The sequence below is a fragment of the Pongo pygmaeus genome, chromosome 18 (assembly GCF_028885625.2).
Source record: "Pongo pygmaeus isolate AG05252 chromosome 18, NHGRI_mPonPyg2-v2.0_pri, whole genome shotgun sequence".
In the NCBI taxonomy this organism is placed as follows: Eukaryota; Metazoa; Chordata; class Mammalia; order Primates; family Hominidae; genus Pongo; species Pongo pygmaeus.
The window spans coordinates 13483435-13507773 of NC_072391.2; the positions used below are offsets into that span (position 1 = coordinate 13483435).

The 24339-nt window shown below is 49.5% G+C and overlaps 1 protein-coding gene across 1 annotated transcript in view; it reads left to right on the plus strand.

Annotated features, from left to right (window-relative positions):
* LOC129016230 (uncharacterized) overlaps positions 1–24339 on the plus strand; it is a 151490-nt gene that overhangs the window by 65497 nt on the left and 61654 nt on the right. The window contains exons 25-36 of the mRNA XM_054455393.2: positions 842–997; positions 1351–1496; positions 1913–2065; positions 4920–5100; positions 11142–11353; positions 12865–13053; positions 13877–14016; positions 15044–15206; positions 15318–15401; positions 20875–21012; positions 21108–21227; positions 22390–22482. Of these exons, the coding sequence (XP_054311368.2) occupies positions 842–997; positions 1351–1496; positions 1913–2065; positions 4920–5100; positions 11142–11353; positions 12865–13053; positions 13877–14016; positions 15044–15206; positions 15318–15401; positions 20875–21012; positions 21108–21227; positions 22390–22482 (1775 nt within the window). The remainder of the gene's footprint in view (positions 1–841; positions 998–1350; positions 1497–1912; positions 2066–4919; positions 5101–11141; positions 11354–12864; positions 13054–13876; positions 14017–15043; positions 15207–15317; positions 15402–20874; positions 21013–21107; positions 21228–22389; positions 22483–24339) is intronic.

Genomic DNA, 24339 nt, shown 5'->3' on the forward strand with positions numbered 1-24339 from the left:
CTCCCCCAATCTCCAACTGCACCCGCAAACCTTAAAATAGCAACTTTTGGACTGTTTTTATTCTGACCCACGATAAGAAACACTTGTAACATTTTGATGTAAAATACACTGGGCGTTTACAACACACACAGACTGAGCAGGTGCTGGCCCTGGTGCTGGAGCTGGGGTGGTGGCGGCTGGGTGTGCCGCTCATGGGTGTTCCGGAAGATTCCAAGGTAAGGACAGGAGCTGGGGCTAGGGGTACTTCGAGCTGTGGCTGTTGATCCCCTGATGTGGGCGTTTGGGAGTCATAACAGCTGGCCGTTTCACCTGTGTGTTCTGGCTGGCCTTCTGTGTCTCAGAAGCTTCAGAAGGTGAAATTTACCCAACAACCCATGATGTGCTGTTCTTTCTTTTCTGTTCTGTCCTGTTGGATTTTGTTTTATTCTACTTTATTTTTGGGCCAGGCACAGTGTCTCACGCCTGTAATCCTAGCACTTCGGGAAGCTAAGGCGAGAGGATTACTTGAGCCCAGGAGTTCCAGACCAGCCTGGGCAACATAGTGAGATCCCTGCTTCTACAAAAAATACAAAAATTAGCCAAGTGTGGTGGCACACGTCTGTAGTTCCAGCTACTCGGGAGGCTAAGGTGGGAAGATCGATTGAGTCTGGGAGGTCAAGGCTACAGTGAGCCGTGATCAGGCCTGTCTGTGGCCCGTTGTGCAGGGCGCACATGTCGGCTCTTCAAGGAGCCCCCAACCCCAAGGCCCTTCGGTGATTCCTGAGTCCCTTCTTTGCCTGGGGATGGGGGTGCTGGTCCCTGGGGGCTGACCCTCTCATCTGCCTGCTCTCTGTCCCTGCAGCACTGCTGGAGAGGAAGGAGGAGAATGGACGGTGGGTGGCCGCCCTGGGTGCCGAGCTGTTCGTGCCAGGGCTGGTGGGGCTTCGTGCCCTTGGCCTGCTGCAGCTACGGAGCCAGCTCTGGACCAACTCCCTGAGGATCCAGTACAGCCTCCTGGGTAAGGCACTGCGTGCCTGGTTGTGGGCCAGGTGGAGGTGGCAGGGCCTGCCCTGTTTCTTAGGGCTGTGGTTCCGTGAGCTAAGATACGCTGTCACCACGGAGTTTTCCATTAGTTATTCTGTTGGCTCTGAGTAGGAGTGAGTACCTGCCCATTAAAAAGTGTGTCTGCTGAGGGGACATTCCCCCATCTCTTAAGACCTCCCCATCGACAGGTTCTAATGGAGTGACAGGTGGAGCAGAGCATGGGGGGTGTGGCTGAGGCCAGGCTGGGCTGGGCCCTCCTTCTCTTGGAGCCCTGGTGGAGGGCTGCCTGGCAGAGAAGGGCAGGGGTCTCTGGGTCGATCCACACAGGTCAGGCAAAGCAGGCGGCACACGAGTGCAGCACCAGCCAGAAGCTGTGGGCAGACAGCGGCTCAGACGGTGCCTACAGGCTGGAGCTGCGCCACGAGCTCCACTGCACACAGATCCCAGCCTTCAGCCACAAGGTGGGTACCCAGGCCAGGTGCGACATCCGGAGAGAGTACCAGAGTCAGGCAAGTGGTGATCTGAGTACCCTGAGCTCATCCCCAAAGAGATGGACTTGCTCACTATTACATAGCCATATGGGAATGGATCCGGGGCCGGAACTTTAGCCTCAGTCTTACATCTATTCATCCAGGAACACTTCAGCCCAGGAGGCAGAGGTTGCAGTGAGACAAGATGGCACCACTGTACTCCAGCCTGGGTGGGAGAGTGAGGTCTTGTCTCTAAAATAAATAAATAATAAATTTTAAAAAAATAGTGCTTTCTACAGAACCATCTCTTCTGAAAACCAGGCTGACATCCCTGGAGTGGGTGGCTATGAGGAGGCCCACGGACAGGGTGGGCAGGGCCTCCATGGGCAGTTCACCACCCATGTGTGTCCCACGTCCAGCTCTGGCATGAGGAAGACTCGGGCCACCTGCACTCACAGCTGGAGGTGAGCTACGGGAAGCACTGGGACAAGAACAGCAACAAGAGGCATTTCCGTGTCAGCCAGACCTTCAAGAATGACTCAGGGCCCGCCCTGAGCAATCACTTCATGGAGGTGAGCCCGGCCACTGTGGCAGAGCCGTGCCCCATGAGTCCAGCATGGACGGTGGGAGCTGGGGAACCCCCACATAGTCCTCTGGTCCTGGCTGCAAGGATGCAACCAGCTGAAACTCAGCCTTGGTGACTTTCCCTTTTGCACCTCCAGCCCCATGTCCCCATGTCCCCAGGGGTGAGAAATGCTTGTCAGAGTGCCAAGGGCTGGCAGGAGGGCTTGGGAAACACAGATGTCCAACTGTAAAAATGCATTTTGGAAAGAGCGGTTCGCTTTTAGGTTTTCCCGGAGGGTGGGTTCTTTTGCTGAGTTAGGACTGATGGAGTGCTCAGCAGCTGAATAGGTGGTGGTTCTTACACAGCACACATTTAACCTTGTATGTTTATTTAAAAATTGGTTTAGAGGCCGGGTGCGGTGGCTCATGTCTGTAATCCCAGCACTTTGGGAGGCTGAGGCGGGCGGATCACGAGGTCAGGAGATCGAGACCATCCTGGCTAACACGGTGAAACCCCGTCTCTACTAAAAATACAAAAAAATTAGTTGGGCATGGTGTTGGGTGCCTGTAGTCCCAGCTACTCGGGAGGCTGAGGCAGGAGAATGGCGTGAACCCGAGAGGCAGAGCTTGCAGTGAGCCAAGATTGCACCACTGCAGTCCGTCCTGGGGGAAAGAGTGAGACTCCGTTTCAAAAAAAAAAAAAAAAAAAAAATTGGCTTAGAATATTTTTCCCTTTTCACATCCAGTCCTGCAAATGGTCTTTTAAATAGTAACTTTTAATTTTAATTGTGGTTAAATATACGTCATGTAAAATTTACTGTTATTTTTTTTTAAATTTTATTTATTTATTTATTTTGGAGATGGAGTCTCTCTCTGTTGCCCAGGCTGGAGTGCAATGGCACGATCTTGGCTCACTGCAACCTCCACCTCCTGGGTTCAAGCGATTCTCCAGCCTCAGCCTCCTGTGTAGCTGGGACTACAGGTGCCTGCCACCTCGTCTGGCTAATTTTTTTGTATTTTTAGTAGAGACGGGGTTTCTCCATGTTGGCCAGGCTGGTCTCGAACTCCTGACCTCAGGTGATCCGCCCACCTCAGCCTCCCAAAGTGCTGGGTTACAGGCATGAGCCACCACACCCGGCCATATTTACTATTTTAACCATTTTGGAGTTTAGTGGCATTACACACTTTTACATTCTTGTGCAACCATCACCACTACTTATCTCCAGAACTTGCAAAACTGCAAGTCTGTACCCAGGAAATGCTGACTCCCCATTCTCTCCTGCTCCCAGTCCCTGGAAACCACCATTCTACTTTCTGTTTCAGACTTTTGACTACTCTCTAGCCACCACAGAGAAGTGGAATCATACAGTATTTGTCTTTTTTTTTTTTTTTGAGACAGAGTTTCGCTTTTGTTGCCCACACTGGAGTGCGATCTTGGCTCACTGCAACCTTCGCCTCCCGGGTTCAAGCGATTCTCCTGCCTCAGCCTCCCAAGTAGCTGGGATTACAGTCACCTGCCACCACACACGGCTAATTGTTTTTTTTTTGAGATAGAGTCTCGGCCTGTTGCCCAGGTTGGAGTGCAGTGGCATGACCTTGGCTTACTACAACCTCTGCCTCTGGGTTCAAGCAATTCTCCCTGCTTCAGCCTCCTGAGTACGTGGGATTACAGGCGCCCACGACCACGCCCGGCTAATTTTTGTATTTTTTAGTAGAGATGGGGCTTCGCCATGTTGGCCAGGCTGGTCTTAAACTCCTGACCTCAGGTGATCCGCCTGCCTCGGCCTCCCAAAGTACCGGGATTACAGGCGTGAGCCACCATGCCCAGCCCTGGCTAATTTTCTTGTATTTTTAGTAGAGACGGGGGTTTTACCATGTTGGCCAGGCTGGTCTGGAACTCCTGACCCCAGGTAATCCACCTGCCTTGGCCTCCCATAGTGCTGGGATTACAGGTGTGAGCCACCATGCCTGTCCTGTCCATTTTTTGACTGGCTTATTTTACTTAGCATGTCCTCAAGGTTCATCCATATCGTAGCATGTGTCAAATTTCCTTCCTTTTTAAGGCTGAATACTCTATTGTCTGTATAGACAGCATTTTGTTTATCCATTCATCTGTTGATGGACATGTGGGTTGCTTCCATCTTTTGGCTATTGTGAATAAATGCTGTTATGAACGTGAGTGTGCAAATATCTGATGCTTTCAATTGTTTCAATTGCTTTCAGTTCTTTTGTATATATACCTGGGAGTGTCATTTCTGGGTCATATGGTAATTCAATCTTTAATTTTTTTTTTTTTTTTTTTTTTTTTGAGATGGAGTCTGGCTCTGTCCCCAGGCTGGAGTGCAGTGGCGCGATCTCGGCTCACTACAAGCTCCGCTTCCCGGGTTCACACCATTCTCCTGCCTCAGCCTACCGAGTAGCTGGGACTACAGGTGCCTGCCACCATGCCCGGCTAATTTTTTGTATTTTTAGTAGAGACGGGATTTCACCGTGTTAGCCAGGATGGTCTCGCTCTCCTGACCTCGTGATCCGCCCGCCTCGGCCTCCCAAAGTGCTGGGATTACAGGCGTGAGCCACCTTGCCCGGCCCAATCTTTAATTTTTTGAAAAACTGCCACACTGTTTTCCACAGTAGCTGCACTATTTTATATTCCCACCATCAGCGTATGAGAATTCAGATTTCTCCATATCCTTACCAACGCTCCTTGTTTTTTGTTTTTTTGGACTGCGTTCCACTCCCGTTGCCCGTGTGGAGTGCAGTAGTGCAGTCTTGGCTCACTGCTGCCTCAACTTCCCGGGCACATTCTAGGCCAGGGGTGGCATGATCCCATTGGCATCTTGGGGGGGGGTGGGCATTCTCCAGTTTGTGCTGCAGGTGGCTGAGGGGCAGGTGGATTGCCGCATGCAGCTGCACCACTTGAGCCTCCGCCTGCCCTACGTGGAGAGCAGCAGTCACCTGAAGGTGCGGTACAATGGGCGGCCGCTGTTTGTGGCAGGCGGGCAGTGGAAGGACACATCTCGGGCCACCCTGTGGAAGTGGGAAGGTGAGTGTTGGCTGTGGGGCCTCCTTGGCTAGCAGCTCAGATTTCTGACCTCCAGGCCTTTGCTCAAGCTATACGTCCTTCCTGGAACACCTTTTCCTTTTGTTGGCTAGGCTAACTCAGGAGTCAAACTGGGTCAGGCACAGTGGCTCACGCCTGTCATCCCAGCACTGTGGGAGGCCAAGGCAGGAGGACTTCTCGAGGCCAGGAGTCTGAGATCAGCCTGGGCAACATAGTAGGAACCTGTCTTAATTTTAAAAACAAACGAAAACCTTATCTTTAATGAGTCCCATGATGCTTATAATTACATCCTAACTTCTTACCTTTGCCAGTCAAGTGTCAGGCCCTTCCTCCTTCTCCAGCCTTGTTCCACCCCACTCTCCCCCTTGCTCGTTATCTTGCAGGCTTGGAGGCCTGTTTTTGTTCCCCAGGCACACTCGAGGGCCTTTGCATTTGCGGATCTTTGTGTCTCGAAAACACTGTCTCTTACTTTTAAAAAATGGATCCACCGGCTGGGAATGGTGGCTCACGCCTGTAATCTCAGTACTTTAGGAGGCTGGGTGGGGTGGGGGTGGGGGAGTGGATTACTTGAGGTCAGGAGTTCAAGATCAGCCTGGCCAACATGGTGAAACCCCATCTCTGCTAAAAATACAAAAATTAGCCATGTATGGTGGCAGGCACCTGTAATCCCAGCTACTTGGGACGCTGAGGCAGGAGGATCGCTTGAACCCAGGACATGGAGGTTTTGGTGAGCACAGATCATACCACTGCACTCCAGCCTGGGCAACAAGAGTGAAACTCCACCTCAGAAAACAACAACAACAACAAAAAGGATTCACCATAGTTTATCTACAAATTTTTTTTTCAATTTTTTCAATTTTTATTTTTATTGAAGCAATACCTTGTTTAAAAGTGAATTCGGCTGTGAGTTGCTCATTGTTGAAGCTGGGTCCCATGGGGGCTCATCATATTATGCTCTCTGCTCTTGTATAGACTTGAACTACGTTTTCTAAAAGTTGATTAAAGTTTATAAAGTTTAATCTAAAAGATTAAAGTTTATAAAAGTTGATTAAAGTTTATACATCCTCTGTGTCACATCTGCCTACCTTGTTTGTTTTTCTTTCTCTTTTCTTTTTTTTTTTTTTTTTTCTTTTTTGAGACAGAGTCTTACTCTGTCACCCAGGCTGGAGTGCAGTGGCACGATCTCGGCTCACTGCAACCTCTGCATCCAAGACTCAAGCTATTCTCGTGCCTCAGCCTCCTGAGTAGCTGGAATTACAGGTGTGTGCCACCACATCTGTCTAATTTTTGTATTTTTAGTAGAGACGGGGTTTCACTACGTTGGCCAGGCTGGTCTTGAACTCCTGAGCTCAAGTGATCCACCTTTTTGGCCTCCCAAAGTGCTGGTATTATAGGTGTGAGCCACTGTGCCTGGCCCCTACCCCAAGTCTTGCTTAAAACAGTAAGCATGCTAAATTCTTTTAGCCATTTTTTCTGTTTATATTCTCCATATTTTAAAATAATATAATCATGCTGTTATTTCTTGATTTTTCAGCTTTAGGCATTCTCCATAGGTTTCTTACTAGAGAGGATAAGAATTTAACGCTTAGATTGGTGCCCCTTTCAAATACATATTTCCCTCCATTTTCTTAAAAGAGTTACCTTTTGTTAACATCTGATGCTTACCCAATTATAACTATAAATGTCTTACATAGCTGAGATATATGGTGTCCTATCATGGTGACTTATTGTTTTTTTCTGGAGTTTTGTAATTGCCTTTATTTTTCTACTTGATTAGTTTTCTATAATTTTTGCCTACTAATTACAGAATTTTCAGCAGCATTGCAAAACTTTTTTCCAGGTGGTCAGACACATCAGATTGTTCATTGACTTCAATTCGTTCTGATATTTTTCTGGGGGACCCTCTTCCTGGAGCCTGAGTCCTGCTCCAAAGTAGACCAGTTGCACAGCTATGGTTCTGCAGCCTCCCTTTTCCATCAACCTGGGAATTCCTTTCACTTCTTCTCTGGGTCACAACCCCTTTTTCTTAAACCTGTGTCATCTCTCTTGGTTTATTCCTTTGTTCTGATGGAGTATGTGTTTCAGTAGGTTCCAGAGAAAGCAGAGATGGGAGGTGTATTCATTTCCAAGGGCTTCTGTAACTAATTACTAAACTGGGCAGCTTAAAACAACAGAAATTTGTTCTTGCACAGTTCTGAAGGCTAGAAGTTTGAGTCAAGGAGCCACCAGGGCCATGTTCCCTCTGAGGCTCTGGGGAGAACTCTCCCTTTCCTTTTCCAAGCATTTGGTGATGGGTGTTGAAGCTTGGTATTCCTTGGCTTATAACCGCATCCTCTCTAATCTCTGCCTCTTTTGTCATATGGCATTCTCCCTGTGTGTGTGTCTCTGTGTCCAGATTTTTCTTTTCTAATAGAGACATCAGTTCTATTGGGTTAAGGGCCTGTCCTATTCTAGTATGACTTGATCTTGACTTGATGATATCTGCAATGATCTCATTTTCAGTTAAGGTCACATTGGGAGGTATTAGGGATTAAGACTTCAATTAATCTTTTGGGCAAACACAATTTAACCCATCACAGAATACAAACATTTTGAGACCCTAAATGTTGAAAATGTCTTCATTCTACTGGGACAGTTTGAGTGGAGAATTTTAGGTTGGAAATAATTTTCTCTTGGGATTTTGAAGGCATTGCTCCATTGTTTTGAATTAATTGGGAGATCTGATGCTTTTTCTGATTTATCATGTTTTGTATGTGACCCTTTTCTCACTGTCTCAGAAGCTTTTAGGAGCTTGTCTTAGTCCTGGTGGTGGTAAATCTCATTACAAGGTACCTTGGTATGGATCTGTGTTCCTCCGTTGTACTGGGTCCTTAGCATAGGGCTTTTCAATTTGGAAACATGTCATTTTGGTCTGGGTAATTTTCTGTTACAGTTTCTTTGATAATTTCCTTTCTTTGTTCTGAAATTCCTATTGATTAGATGTTGGTCCTCAGAAAACTGAGCTTCTAATGTTTTCTCTGTTTCTCTTTTCAAACTTGTTTTTATTTTTGTCTTTTTTTCTTTTTATTTTTTGGAGAATGGGGTCTCAGTATATTGCCCAGGCAGGTCTCAAACTCCTGGGTTCAAGTGATCCTCCTGCCTCTGCCTCCCAAAGTGCTAGGATTAGTGGTGTGGGGCCACCGCACCTGGCCTCCTTGTTTCTCTTTTGTTCTATTTCTTTGTCCTTTGGTTCTGTTCAAGAGCCAATTTCCTTGACTTCATATGCCAGCCCTTCTACTAGCATTTTTATTTTGGATTATCTTATATTTTCAAGAGCTCTTTTTTTGTTGTTCCTTTCTTAGAGCCTCCTGTTCCATGAATGCAGTTGTCTTCTCTTAGAGTATAAGTTACAGAATTTCGGGGAGTTTTATCTGTTTCCTCTGAGTTTCTTTTTTCTTTTTATTTCTGTATTTCCTGTTGAAGGCTTTCCCCCAAATGCTAAGCCAGCCTTGGATATGTGCTTATGTTTGAGTCGGCTGCTCAAAATATTGGTTACCCTGTTTTCAAACAGGATAATTATGTTTTGAGTGTACTCAGAAGCTGCCTGAGGACTTAATTAAAACCAGCAGTTTAGCAAAGTTAGGGATCTCATATTCTGGAGCAGAGATTTAAAAGTTTGTTTAAAAAAATCTATTCTCCTTAAAATCCTTTTATAAAACTTACAGTTAGAGACCTGCTGAAACAGAGAGGAGAGAACACATTCCCACACTTGGCCACCTCTTGATTCTCCTGGATACCATTAGGGGATAGTGAGTGCTAGTTCTCTGCCAACCCAGGATTAGGCCCTAAGGCTGCCGTAAAAAGGATCCCGGGAGAAAACTCAGGAATAAAAGTGGAGAAAGTGAGACATCTGACTAAAATGACTAGAAGCCCCCAGGAAGTAAAAAAGGAAAAAGAAACCGAGAAACCAGAAAAACCATCAGACCAGTTAATTCATCTTTGGAGTAACTGGAGATCCAAAGCTTCCTAAAAGATTAGAAATCTTCTGAATTTGAAGAGTTGAGGAAGAAGAATCATGAATGGCCTAAAGCAGTTGCCTAGTGTCTCACGCAGAAGGGCATGGAGAAGAACTGGCAGGAATGTCCCCAGATGGTGACAAGTTTGCAGGACTTTTACTGGACGACCCATGAGGCCACCCAGAGGCCCAGGAGCCAGCCCTGGCCCTGTCCTCATGGAAAGACTGTACGCAGGATTTTGGGATACAAATGGAAGGACAACATGTTTTCAGGTCCTGCCTGGGCAGATGCAGTTGTCCTTCCAGCTCTGCAGTTCCAAACCCAGGCCTGTGCCATCCCCATTCACTTTGAGGGGCCTCTGTGGGCTCCCCCACCCATGAGCTGTGTGCAGGATCCTTGGGTACCCAGAGGGTCGCCCTTGATCATGAACCCTGTGTGTGGTCAGCTCTAGGTCTGTTTCGTGCCTTTCCTCCAGCAGCCCCTAGCCTCTGGCAGCAGTGGCCGCTCTCTTCTGGTTCTGATCCAGGTCTTGAACTTGGGAGACAATTAGAACATGGATCGCAATTCTGTGTGAAAGCAACAGAATAATATAATCTATACACTGGCACATGACTCTTGGCCCAGCCCAATGTAATGAGAAATAAATGAATGACCATGACTTCAAAAGCAAAAAAAAAAAAAAAACTGAGCAACCAGACAGATGTTCTGGAGGGCCCGAGTTTGCCAGATCACAACTGTGATCTATAAAGTGAAATAAGATCTTTATCACCATGAAAGAACATGAATGAAATAGAAAACTAATTGGAGACTCAAAACTTGTTTGAAAAGAGGCGCTATGTATAGGTGGGGGCATGTGCGGACTGGTGGGTTTCCCTGTCAATCAAGCAACTGGGTGGGGACCTGGCTCTCCAGGGATCCGTGCGTTCCTTCTGTTCTTTTGTGGTGCCATATTCCCACTTCCCGTGGGAAGGGAGCAACTGGGCAGGGACCAGACTGCCCACTCTTCAATGTCTCCCTGTTCTCTACTCTGCGGCTCCTCCCTCCCCTCACTGTGTCTTTGTCCCTGCATCTGAGCCTGTGTGCCTCAGTTTCCCCAGACAGTAAATCTCCTGTCTCTGGCAGGGGTGGGTTGCCTGCCCCTTTGATCATCTCCCCCTTGTCTTTCATTTAGGTATCAGGTAAATTGTCACTTCCTCCTAGAAGCCTTTGCTGACCTACCCAGTTTTTATCAAATTCCTTCTTTATTGTTTTTCTTCACAGCCCTCACCATTTCTAGCTGTGTTTTTTTTTTTTTTTTGAGACAGGGTCTCCCTCTGTTGTCCACGCCAGAGCGCATTGGCACCATCACAGCCACTGCAGCCTCCACCTCAGCCTCCCAAGTAGCTGGGATATAGGTGAGCACCACCGTGCCTGGCTAATTTTTGTATTTTTTGTAGAGATGGGGTCTCACTTTGTTGCCCAGGCTAGACTCAAACTCCTAGACTCAAGTGATCCTCCTGCCTTGGCCTCCCAAAGTGCTGGGATTACAGACATGAGCCACTGCGCCTGACCTTCCAATGTTTTGTTATGAAAAAATTGCATTCTGAAGAGTTGGATGAATGGTACAGTGATTACCAGCATCCTCTCATAATAGGTTCTGCTATTAACAGTTGACCCCACTTGCCTCATCACCTCTCTCTCCGCATATCCAGCCCTCTTATTTTTTCCGTGCAGTTCAAAGTAAATTGTAGACGTTGATACATCTCACTCCTAAACGTTTCAGCATGTGTTTCATTAAGCAGAGTGAAATGTATAAATCTCCACGGTACGATTGGATGAGTTTTGACAGGTGTATACATCTGGGTGATCCAAACACCTGTCATGAGTCACAACATTACCAGTGTCCTAAAAAGTTCCCTCATGTCTAGTTATTCCCAGTTTTCAGATTTGTCCATTGCGGCTGTGATGAGACTCTGGGGACCTCTCGCTGCCTGCTAGAAGCTTCCTCTCTACCCCGCGTACCAGATTCTCCTTCTTTGTCCCTTGCAGGAGCCTTGAACCTGGATAGTCCATGGCTGATGGTCTCTGTAGCTCACAGGCTATACTGGCCACACCGAGCTGTGTTCCAAGCTGTCCTGGAGCTAACGCTGGGCAAGGCCTGGACCCTAAAGGACCTGGTGGTCAGCGTGGCCTGCAGGAGTCAGGGCCCCAACAGGGAAGGCAAGATCCAGGTTTACACCCCAGCTACCACCTACCTCCGGGTGAGCAGTGCTCGGCCCCCAACATATGTCTGGTCCCCTGCCACTGAGATCTTTTTCTGGTGCAGAGGCGGATAAAAGCTGAGGCCTGTGGGCAGATAGCAGCTCACAGATGTGTGAAGTCTGGCCCTCCCAGTGCCTACAACTATCAGAGTTTAGTTCCTAAGTGATGTAGAAGAATTAGACCTAAAAAAAGAAAATCTAGATTTCCCATATCTCTGCTTGGCAGCTGACGGGGAGAGAAATATAAAATAGGAAAGCAAGTCAAACAGGACTTTGGAAACAGATGGACATCCGGCTTTTGCCAAAAAAACAGAGTGAAAATTTCTAGGACGTAAGTCGGTTTGATGCCAACTACTGACTGTCATGATGTTGCTTCTCTGCACACGTTTGGTGCAGAAGCAAGAACAGGTTTGGGAGAAAAGCCATGAGTGTCATCTGCAGGGCTGAGGGAGGCTGGCGGGTGGACTGTTTCCCCTGCACTGGGTGATGCGTGGATGTGAGGAAGGTCCGGGCCTTGATTGGGCTCATCCGAGGGCAGCACAGTCCCCTCTGAGGCAGGACTGGGTGGCACCAGGTTGGAGTCAAGGGCGGTGGTAATCTTAGGGACCATGAGGAGGCCTCTGTGTAGCAGAGGATGCCAAGACAGGAGAGCGAGGTGCGGTCGACTAGCCAGCCCCTGCCCTTCACCCAACCAGAGGGCCTGGCGGCCTGGCCCATGGTGGTGGCAGTGGAGGTGCCGGCAAGTGTCCACATCCTGGAGATGCCAGATTTGCTGATGGACTAGTGGTGAGGAAGGAGTGAAGGAAAGGAAATAAATGGCTCTGAGGTCTTGGCCCAAGCATCTGGCGGGATGGAAATGCCATCCTAGGAAATGGGGAAGTTGATGGTGGGGAACTGAGGATCAGTGACATGGGACAAAGTGTTATGAAGTTCTGGTGTTGGGTTGGAGGCTCAGCCACGCCCAAACCCTGTCTTGTCCTTGTCACTTCTCCTTGTGAGACCCCTGAGTTGTGTGAACAAAGGATGGTGGCCAACAGGGAACCATCCCATGCAGGGCTTGTGCCAGGGTGGTGGCTGCAAATGGCCTACCTCCCCCAGCTCCAAAACGAGCCAGATCACACCCAGCTCTTCCTAGGACTCCCGAAGACCATGGTGATGGTGCAGGGAGAGAAGGCCACCTGCCAGCATGTGCCCTTCAGGGTAGAGACACCCTGGCTACTAGTAATCGCGGCCCAGCGAGATCAGATTCCCTCCCCAAACTGAAGAGGAGGAAAGGAAATTATTTCTGCTCAGGGTTGGGGCAACAGAGAGGAGTTTTTCTTCTTGTCTCAAGGCCCTGTAGAGAAAACTAGCCTACCTGCACCAGTCAGGTTAGGCCTCAGAGAAATGGCATTGAAGGGGTTTTGAGGGATGAAGAGGAGTTCACCAAGCAGGAAAGAGATGAAAGGGTATCCCAGGGGGAGGAAATAGGGTGTGCAAAGGCCTTGGTCCCCCTCCTCACCTCATTGCAGGTTTCCACAGTGACAGTCTTGGCACAGAGCCTCTTCCACAGCTGGAGCGAACTCGAGTCAGCCTGGAACGCGGCAGTGCAGGGAGAGATCCGTGCTGAGAACAGCCAGGACCGTAAGATCCTGAACTGCTGGTTGAAAGGCCCCCAGCAGGAGCTGAACCTAACAGCGGCCTACAGGCACCTGGAGGGGGTAAGAGCCCAGGAGGCCCGTGCAGCCAAGAGACCACCGATTCCCTCACCTGGGTCTCCTACCTCTCTCCCTGCTTGGGATGGAAAAGGGCTTTGTGCTACTGGCTTGGCCTGTGACATTGGGCCTCTTGGAGCCTCTGTTTCTCTCTCTCTTTCCTTTTTCTTTTTCCTTTTCCTTCTTTTCTTATATATTCTTTGACAGTTTCATTCTGTTGCCCAGGCTGGAGTTCAGTGATGCTGTCATAGCTCACTGCAGCCTCGAACGTCTGGACTTAAAGGATCCTCCCCGCTCAGTCTCCCAAGTAGTTAGAACTATAGGCACATGCCACCCATGCCACCATGCATCACTGACTTTTGTTTGTTTGTTTGTTTGTTTTGTTTTAGCAGACACGAGGTATTGCTGTTTCCCAGGCTGGTCTTAAAGCCCTGGGCTCAAGTTACCCTCCCATCTCAGCCTCCCAAAGTGCTGGGATTACAGGCATGAGCCACCATGCCCAGACAGGCTTTAGTTTCTTGGCCTGTGAAATGGACCCTGGTCACTTTAGCACAGATCCAGGAGCAAAGCTTGGCATCCTTTAGCTGAGAAGTCCAAGTTCTTTGTTCCCCCTAGGTACCTAGGGAGGTCTAGCCGTGGTGGTACGCCGGTGGGATCCTGTGGTCTGATCAGGGTGGAGGCTATGGCCCAGTTCAGTAGCTGTTCTCGGATAGTCATTTCTGGGGGTGATGGGCAGGTTGTGGGGGGCTACCCTTTGCTTTCCTGCAAGGCAGGTCTGCAGCTTGGTCCTGCTGGCCCGTCCCTCTCTTCAGCCTGGATCTTGTTGCAGCCCCGGAAGACCCAGGTGTCGCTCACGGCTCTGCGGACTGGTGCCCAGGGCCAGCCTCTGGGCCTGCAGTTGGAGGGAGAGCTGGAGGAGCTGAGGCAAGACAGGATGTTGTACCAGAAACGGGGGACCTTGCTCCTTAGGTGCGTGCGCCCCTTCTCCTCAGCTGACACCCCTGCACATTTCTCCTTCTCCAGCATGGAGGGTCCCCAGGGGGAAAAGGATGGGCAGAGCTACCTGGAGAATCCCTGCTGACTTGCTGGGGCCCAGATGGAACCCAAATCCCAGAGAAGAGCCACCTCCCCTGAAAGCTCCCACATTCCTCGCCCCCTCCATTAGTTGCTGAGGTGGGAGCAGAAGTTAGAGTCTCATCATCCTAGCCTGGAGCTTGCTTGGGGAGTCTTCTCATTTCCTAGAGACAGAGCTCATTAAAAAGCAGTTCCCTGTGTGCAGGGAACAGCACGAGGTTGGGACGAGCAGAACCATCTTGGACTCCAGGCTATGCATTGAGCAGCTGTGTGGCCTTAGTTAAGTCACCTACAGCCTAAACAGCAGCAGTGATGACAAAGGAACAGCAGCATCGTTTGTAGAGTGTTCGTTCTTGTTTTTATCCTGTTTACACTCATTGAGCACATGCTATGGACCAAGTGCTCTTCTGGGCATGTGGAAAATGGCAGAGAACTGGAGCGTCAGAAACCTTTGCCCTTGGGGAGCTTGCGTTCATTTCATGTATGTTATTTTTAATCCCAACCACTGTGTCCGATCAGTATTATTTTAGCCTCCGTTTTACAGATGGGGAAAGTGAGGCACAGAGCAGTCAAGTCCTTTTCCCAAGGTCACACAGCTAGTGAAAGACCGTGCCTGGATTCTAGTCCCAGTCTGTGTGACACCAGATGCTGTGTGTCGTCTATCCCCTTGGGTCTTTGCTGTCAAATGGCGACGGGGACCCCAGCCATGCCCACTTCGCTGACGCAGTGAGGTAGTGAAGGGTTCTGGATGCCAAATTGTAAAGCACAGGGCTGCCAGGTGTCCTGATGTTCTCTTCTCTGTGGCAGAGTCTTAACTCTGCAAGCTCGTGACAGGCCCAGGCTGAGACCGTGGGGCACAATTGTCCCCCGACACTGCCAGCTGCTTTAATGGCTTTGACCTGTTTTTCCCTCTGCACACCAGGCACCCCTTGCACCTGCCCATCCCGCAGAGCCTCCTCCTGCAGGAGACCTTCACGGCTGATAGGCGACACCAGAGCTATTCCCTGGAGACTAGGGTTGTCCTGAATGGCCGAGAGGAAACCCTGCAAACCGTGGTCCTGGGCTGCCAGGCCGGACACCCCTATGTGAGTGGGTCCAGGGCATAGCCGGGAAGGGGCCTGAGAGCCAGAGGAAGGCCCCAGCTGCCTCCTCACTCCTTGCATGCGTGTGTACATGTATGTGGTTGTCCCTCCCAGGTCTGTGCAGGTCTGACACATCCATATGATGGCAAAGTCATCCCCAGGAACACAGAGGGGTGCCTGGTTACTTGGAATCAGACGGTAAGAGTGGAGACCCCAGAGACCTTTGCACCCCACTCAGCCCTGGTTCAAGTTGCTATCATCTCTTGGTAGGATTAAAAACATGTTATCTGGGCTGAGTGCAGTGGCTCACACCTGTAATCTTAGCTACTCAGGAGGCTGAGGTGGGAAGATCGCTTAAGACCAGGAGTTTGAGATCCGTCTGGGCAACGTATGGAAACCCCGTTTCTACAAAAGAAAAAAAAAATTTGTTTCATTAGCCAGGCATGGTGGCATGTGCTTGTAGTCCCAGCTACTGGGGAGGCTGAGGCAGGAGGATCTGATTAAGCCCAAGAAGTTGAGGCTTCAGTGAGCCATGATTGCACCATTGCATTCCAGCCTGGGCAACAGAGCAAGACTCAGACACCACTCCCCGGCCCCCGAACCACACACACACACAAAGTTCTCCTGGACAGGTGTGGTGGCTCATACCTGTAATCCTAGCACTTTGGGAGGCCAAGGCGGGAGGGCAGATCACCTGAGGTCAGGAGTTCGAGACCACCCTGGCTAACATGGTGAAACCCCGTGTCTACTAAAAATATAAAAACTAGCTGGGCGTGGTGGTGGGTACCTGCAGTCCCAGCTACTCCGGAGGCCGAGGCAGGAGACCCCAGGAGGTAGAGGTTGCAGTGAGCCGAGATCGCGCCACTGCACTCCAGCCCGGGCCACAGAGTGAGACACTGCCTCAAAAAAAAAAAAAAAAAAAGGTTTACCTGCCTGGGTTCTGTTTCATTTGGTCCTCCCTAGTACAGTCTATGTGACAGTCAGAGGGAGATTTTCTAAAGGCCAGCACAACCCTGCCACCCACATGCTCTCAAACTCTGACAGCCCCTCTCGGGATAAAGCCCCAGTCCTGTCCCCTCAGCCCTGCTTCGTGGCCTGCATCTGCCTCATCCAGCCTCTTTGCATTTCCTCGCCTGGCTCTTTCCTGCCTTGAGACCTCTGCATGTCCTGTGTGCCTGGAGCCGTCACCCTCTCCTTCAGCTTTGCCTCCTCCCTTCTACTCATCTTTTAGGATTGAGCTCAAGCATCCTCTCGCCTGACCCCCAGACCACCTCACACACACCCCTGCTTACCCTAGCGATGCCTTATATCTTTTTCTTTCCTTTTTTTTTTTTTTAGAGAAAGAGTCTCACTTTGTCACCCAAGCCGTAGTGTAGTGGTGCAGTCTCAGCTCACTGCAACCTCTGCCTCCTAGGTTCAAGTGATTCTCCTGCCTCAGCCTCCCAGGTAGCTGGGATTACAGACGTGCATTCCCACTCCTGGCTAATTTGTGTATTTTTAGTAGAGACTGGGTTTTACCATGTTGGCCAGGCTGGGATCAAACTTCTGACTTCAAGTGATCTGCCCGCCTTGACCTCCCAAAGTGCTGGGATTACCGCTGCACCCAGCTTGCCCTTTATCTTTTGCCTTTAGTACCTATTACAAATCCCAGTTCTTTTTTTTTTTTTTTTAAGACAAAGTCTCGCTCTGTCACCCAGGCTGGAGTGCAGTGGCACAATCTCGGCTCACTGTAGCCTTGTCCTCCTAGGCTTAAGTGATCCTCCCACCTCAGCCTACCAAGTAGCTGGGACTACAGGCACACACTACCCCCACACCTGGTTATTTTTTATTTTTATTTTTAGTAGAGACAGAGTCTTGCTATATTGCCCAGGCTGGTCTTGAACTCCTGGACTCTAAGCGATCCTCCCATCTTGGCCTCCAAAATGCTGAGATTATAGGTGTGAACCACCGTACCTGGCCCCAGTTCTATTTTTGTGTGATTCATCAATCCCTGGCTCCTCTGCTAATCTGGAAAGCTCATGATCTCCATGAGTACTTTACCACCGTAGCCACAGGGCTTGGTATATAGTAGGTGCTCAATGAATACTTGCTGCCGTGATGCTGTTTAACACCCGTTGCATGCCAGGATCCAGAGCAGAGGTCAACAAACTTTTCTGGAAAGAACCAGATAGTAACTAGTTTAGGCTTCATGGCCACATGGTTCAGATCTTGTTGACTCATAACTGCCGTTACAGTTCAAGAGCACGGTGAATAATACGTAATGAATGGGCATGGCTGTGTCCCAACAGGGCTTCACTTGCAAAAACAGGCCACATTTAGACCAGGGGCTGTAGTTGCTGGCCCCTGACTTAGAGGGTCTTTTTTGAGGCAGGGTCTTGCTCTGTCACCCAGGCTGGAGTGCAGGGGCACGATCATGGCTCACTCACTGCAGCATTGACCTCCCAAGCTCAAGTGATCCTCACACCTCAGCCTCCTAAGTAGCTGAGACCACAAGTGTGCACCACCACACCCAGCTCATTTTAAAATTTGTTGTAGAGATGGAGGTCTCACTATGTTTCCCAGGCTGGTCTTGATCTGTTGGATTCAGGGGATCCTCCTGCCTCACCTTCCAAAGTGCTGGGATTAGGCCAGGTGTCGTGGCTCACACATGTAATCCCAGCATTTTAGGAAGCCAAGGTGGGTGGATCACTTGAGGTCAGGCATTCGAGACCAGCCTGGCCAACATGGTAAAACCCCATCTCTACTTAGAAAATTATAAAAATTGGCTGGGCATAGTGGTGGGTGACTGTAATCCCAGCTACTCGGGAGGCTGAGGCTCAAGAATCACTTGAACCTGGGAGGCGGAGGTGGCAGTGAGCCAAGATCCCACCACTACACTCCAGCCTGGGTGACAGAGAGAGACTTGGTGTCAAAAAAAGTGTTGGGATTACAGATAAGAGTCGCCACACCTGGCTGAGGGTCTTGACATGTGGCTCCCTAGGGGTGAAACTTGTTTTCGCCTGTGTGTCCTTGGCAAATTATTTCATGTCTCTGGACCTGAGTTTCATTGTGTGCAGAATGGGAGCAGCAGTGCTTATCTCTACACAGTGGCTGTGAGGATTACAGTGTAGTGTTGTAAAATGCCTACTAGAACCCTATCCAGGTCTTCTTCCTGACACCTCTAGGAGGAGTTGATATTCTGGGAAAGCACCGTATTTTTCAGCAAGCATTTATGGAGCATCTACTGTGTACAAGGAAGATAGTCATTGTTTCTCTCTCTCTCTTTTTTTTTTTTTTTTTTTAGACAGAGTCTCACTCTGTTGTCTAGGCTGGAGTTTGGAGTGCAGTGACTTGATCTCAGCTCACCGCAACTTCCATGTGCCAGATTCATGCACAGACCCCTCCCATCATTTTTTTTTTTTTTTTTTTTTTTTTTGAGACTGAGGATCAAGTCTCGCTCTGTTGCCCAGGCTAGGGTGCAGCTGCGCGATGTTGGCTCATTGCACCCTCTGCCTCCTGGGTTCAAGTGATTCTCCTGCCTCAGCCTCCCGAGTAGCTGGGATTACAGGTGCCCACGATCACACCCGGCTAATTTTTGTACTTTTAGTAGAGATGGGGTTTCTGCATGTTGGCCAGGCTGGTCTCGAGCTCCTGACCTCAGGTGATACCCCCCACCTCAGCCTCCCAAAGTGCTGGGATTACAGCTATGAACCACCTCGCCCGGCCGTTTCTCTTTGGAAGATACACAACAGCCCCTGGGAAGGAGGGTGAACCAGGCAGCTGTTGAGCATTGAGACCCACCCTTCTTGGGGGCTCCCTTCATCATTAGTTAAACGAGGCTGCGTGTGGCTCCCTGGGGATAAGGTAGTACAGTTATTGGAGCTTCTAGGGAGAAACAAACGGCAGGATGACAGCCTCAGACACCTGCAGAAGTGGCTCCCGATGGTGTTTGCTGTTTCTTAAACCGGAGATTGCAGAGCTGGCGCCATGGGCCAAATTCAACCTGCAGATGGGTTTTGTTTGGTCTGCTTAGCATTTAACTTTTTTAAGGAAATTAATTGCTACCATTGAAAATCAGAAGATTTTGAGTAAAATCCAGATTTCCAGGGTTTATAAGAAGAAAATCAGACGGTGTGACCACACCAGGCCTCAAATCCCAGCTGACAACAACAGGCTCTGACTGAGTAAATGGCAGTCGTTTAGTTTCATATAATTTGGCTGTCTGCTCTTTTTAAAACCGTGTCTAGGCTGGGCGAGATGGCTTACGCCTGTAATACTAGTACTTTGGGAGGCCGAGGCAAGGCGGATCATTTGAGGTCAGGAGTTCGAGACCAGCCTGACCAACGTGATGAAACCCCCATCCCTACTAAATACAAAAAAAATCAGCCAGGCATGGTGGCGGGCGCCTGTAATCCCAGTTACTCAGGAGGCTGAGGCAGGAGAATCGCTTGAACCTGGGAGGTGCAGGTTGCAGTGAGCCGAGATCACGCCACTGCACTCCAGCCTGGGCGACAGAGCGAGACTGTCTCTAAAATAAAATAAAATATAAAATAAAATAAAATAAGCTGTTTAATGACATACATTTTTCTCCCCTCTTGGACCCTTATTTCCCTTCCTCCATCTTGGTTCTAAAGTAAAGCCGAGCACCCTTTAAAGATGCACTGCAATGATAAAGCTCCTTGGCAGGCATTTTTAACTTCTCAGTCAACACGGGTAGGAAAAGATGGCAACGTGCTACTGTGTACTTGGCCTGTGGCAGAAGCTAAATGGTTGTTGAGTGAATAAATGATGGAGTAATTGTATATTAGTTTGCTGTGGCTGCCATAACAAATCGCTGCAATCTTAGTGGTTTAAAACGCCACAGATTTTACAGTTTTGGAATTCAGAAGCCGAAAATGGATCTCACATGGCTAAAATCAAGGTGTTAGCAGGGCTGTGTTCCTTCTGGAGGCTCCAGAGGAGAGTCCATTTCCTTTCCTTTTCCAGCTTGTGGAAGCTGCCTGCATGCCTTGGCTCATGGCCCCTTCTTCCACCTTCAAAGCCAACAGCGTGGCATCTTCCAGGCTCTGTGTGACTCTGACCCTCCTGCCTCCCTCTCATAGGATCCCTGTGATTACTTTAGGGCCACCCGGATAACCTCCTCCTGTCAAGATCTTCAATCCAGTCACACTGCAAAGTCTCTTTTGCCATGAAAGGTCCCATATTGACAGGTTCCAGTGATGAGGACATGGATGTCATTGTGGGATGAGTGTTCTTCTGCCAGCTCCACTATGAATTACTCATTCGTTCACTCTAGCACAGCTTTGACCTTGGGGTTTCAGGTTGTAACTAGTGATTCTGCATTTGTCCAAATATTTATTGAGCACCTGCTACATGCTAAAACCTGTGCTAAGTATTAGGAATACGGCAATGAACAAATAGACTACTCCCAAGGCACTTTCTTTGAACAAGACACATTCACATTTGTTCCATCAAGCCCACCCTGCTAATCTTACCTTTAGGCACTGGAGTTTACCATTCCTGTGTACCCAACCCCACTTCCTGTCCTATAAGTGGAAGAGTGTAGACTGCTCCATAACCCATCAATTTTTGGACCACTTTTTTCTGACCACTGGATTCCCAGGGTGGCTTCTGCAGGCACGTAGAGATGGGACGAGACCTCTCTCAGTGCCTCTGGTTCTCACACACCCAGGCTAAGAACAGGGAGGTCGAGGCCACTTTGAAAGTCAACCGGAAAGTTGTCCTGCACTTGAAGGGTTTGCTTCATGACAGATCTCAGCGTGGGGAAATCCGGCACAGCGTGGCCCTGGACTTGGCCCATTCCTACCAGGTACGGGTCCCCAGGTTGGGCAGACCCTGGTTTGTGCCCTCCACACACAGCTTGGCTGTTAGCAGAAGTCAAGGGTGTTGTCTGTTTCTTCCCAGCTGAGCTTCCCCCAGGCCCTGAGCTTGGATGGGGGCATCATCTTTAGACAGAGTCCCCAAGGAACATTCAACTTTGGCATGGATGCACGAGCTGCCGTCAACCACAACGTCACATCCCAGGTCAGGAGACTGAGTCCTGCTCCCTTGCCGAGGGAGGCTGGGTCTTAATAACCTTTAATGAAGGTGCCCTGTATGAGATGTCTGAGGAGGTGGCAGGAGACATGACCCTGGGGAGCCAACAGCACAGCCCTTATTTTGGCAGTGTGTGTGTGATTAGTCAGGATGCATGGACTGTTGTTGTAAACAAATGTTTGGCTCTTTGTGAAAGGCCAGTGTTCATGTGCAGTTCAGCCTGGCTCTGCTCCATGCAGTCTCTCAGGATCCAGGCCTCCCCACCTTGTGGCTCTGCCCTGGCAGGCAGATGGAGGGACAGAGAGTGGAGAATTAGGCAGGAGGCTTTTATGGGCCAGACCCATAAGTAGAAAGGTCATTCCTGCCTGGGTTCTCATCACATGATCCCACCTAGCTGCAAGGGAGGCTGGGAAATGTAGTTTTAGCTATATGTCCAGGAAGAAAAGGAAATGCAGTTTGGTGAATATATAGCAGCCATTGTAGGTATATTTACTCACTCAGGGCTGTTCATTTGTTCATCCATGGACGTGTTCATTCATGTGCATTCATTCAGCATGGATGGGTTGTATCTCTGCTGGGTGACTCTGTCCCCATCTCTGTTCCCGTCTCTGAGGAGCTTTCAATCTAGTGGGCTTTTAGTGTTATATAAGTTCAAGTTCAATTCCCAGTTCCACTGTTAACGAGCTGTGTAACCTTGGGTGAATTACTGAATCCCACTGAGCCTCAGTTTTGCTAGCTGAGAAATGGGATGGTAACAGCAACCCAGCAAAGCAGTGTTGAGGATTAAATGAGGCGGTCATTGTGAACCTGGTAGCACAGTGCCTGGTTCACGGTCACGGTCAAGTAGAAGGTCAAGTAGAAGGTCAAGTAGAAGGTGGCTGTGGGAGGCATGAGCAGGCACCATGGCAGGGAGTAGGGGGTCCCAGAGTGGTCTTCCCAGCCCCCCATCCAGGACGTCACTTCCTAAGCAACCTTTTACTATAGCACAGCCTGAGTAAGACTGAGGGCTGAAGAACATTGAGGGAGGACAGAAGTTTCTGGTTTGAGCTTTGGGAATATTCTGGGATGCGTTTGCCCAGTAGCCACCTCCTAGGGTTCTGCATCTCTCTCTCTGTTCCCTCTGACCGCTCTTCAACTTTCCCTGCAACAGGCCTCGGTCCAGCTGAATGGATCTGACTCCGACTTTGCATTTCTCTTCTGGCTCACGCATCCCCACGGACCAACACTTCCTCCAAACTTCCAGGTATGGACGTTGCTCCCTTGGAGATGACCTTGACTCGCCTGCCAAGGGTTGTCTCTGAGCAGCTGGCCTACTGGGAGATGGGCGGAAGGAAGGCAGGATGGGGGACCGAGGGAGGGAGGCCACACTTGCAATGTTGTGCTTAGCCAGACAGCCCCTGCAGAATCAAGAACAGATGGCCGGGAGGTTTCCACATCCATCATTTGGAAGTGATGGTCTAGGCTGAAGCGGGTGAAGGATCGTATTTCACTCTTGAAAATGGACAGAAACAGAGTTTTCCTTCAAACTCTGCCCTGTATTGGGGCTTGGGAGAAGCCGTGTAATCCTTCAAGAGGGCTTTGTTGACCCGGGTATTTTGGAGGTAGAGAAAGACATCCAGGTGGGAGCCCTGTCCCCCCACCAAATTTGTGGCTTCATTGAGCAGGCTGTGCATGGTGTGTGCACAGGAATTAGGGGGTGGCTAATTCAAGGATGTGGAGGTGTAAATAGGAAATCCTGACAGGGATGAGGCCCTCAGAAGACGTGGGGCAGACCTTTAATTTGATAGCAATAAAAAAAATTAGAGGTGGGGTCTCACTATGTTGCCCAGGCTGGTTTTAAACTCTTGGCCCCAAGCTGTCTTTCTGCTTCAACCTTCCAAAGTGCTAAGATTACAGGCATGAGCCACTGCACCTAGCCTGATAGCATTTTAAAATTTCTTTTGAGACAGGATCTCACTCTGTTGGCTGGGCTGAAGTGCAGTGGCATAATCACGGCTCACTTCAGCCTTGACTACCTGGGGTCAAGCGGTCCTCCCACCTCAGCCTCCTGAGTAGCTGGTACCACAGGCACGTGCCACAACACCCAGCTAATTTTTGTACTTTTTTTTTTTTTTTTGGCAGAGACAGGGTCTCGCTATGTTGCCCAGCCTGGCCTTGAGCTCCTGGGCTCAAGCGGCCCTCTTCCCTTGGCCTCCCAAGGTGCTGGGATTATAGGCATAAGCCACTGCCCCTAGCCCTGATAGCATTTTTTTAAACACCTGCTGTTCATTCCCTGTGTATTGGGTTTTAGAAAGTTGAATGGAGCCCGAGAATGGCTCTGAATGGCTGAATGGAGGGAACTGCTTATTCTTAGAGGCATGAGCTTTCACAGGTTGATGTCCCTGAAGTCAGTCTGTAGCTTCACATTGACACAGGTCACCGTTTCACTAGCAACCTTTTGATTTTGTGGAGTTCCCTGAGATCACGGCCCATTTGAGAGCCGCTGGCATCTTAGATTGGAGGAAATGTCATCATATTAACCATTTGTTCCAGGAGCTGATGTCTGTGGAATGATTGCGTGGCAGGCTCTGTTCTAAACCCTCTTTGTGGATTAACTCATGGTTGCCTCATGATGCTGTTGTTGGGGGTGTGGAGCACTGTTGTACCATTTTGTGGGTGAGGCTCTGAGATTTAGAGAGGTGGTATGACTTGCCCAAGATCATGGAGCTTACCAGTGGAACATCTTGGGTGGGAACCCAGGCATTCTGGTTTCAGAACCCATGTGATCGATCCCCCGAACTCATCGGGGAGTGGGGGTGGGTTACCCTGGAAGCTTGGATGCTGGGTCATCTAATGAGTGCAAACATTATTATCATTAGTATTTTTTGAGACCGAGTCTCGCTCTGTCATCCAAGCTGGCGTGCCGTGGCATGATCTCGGCTCACTGCAACCTCTGCCTCCCGGGTTCAAGCGATTCTAGTGCCTCCGCCTCCCAAGTAGCTGGGATTACAGGCATGTGCCACCACACCCAGCTAATTTTTTGTATTTTTAGTAGAGATGGGATTTTGCTATGTTGGCCAGGCCGGTCTTGAGCTGCTGACCTCAAATGATCCGCCTGCCC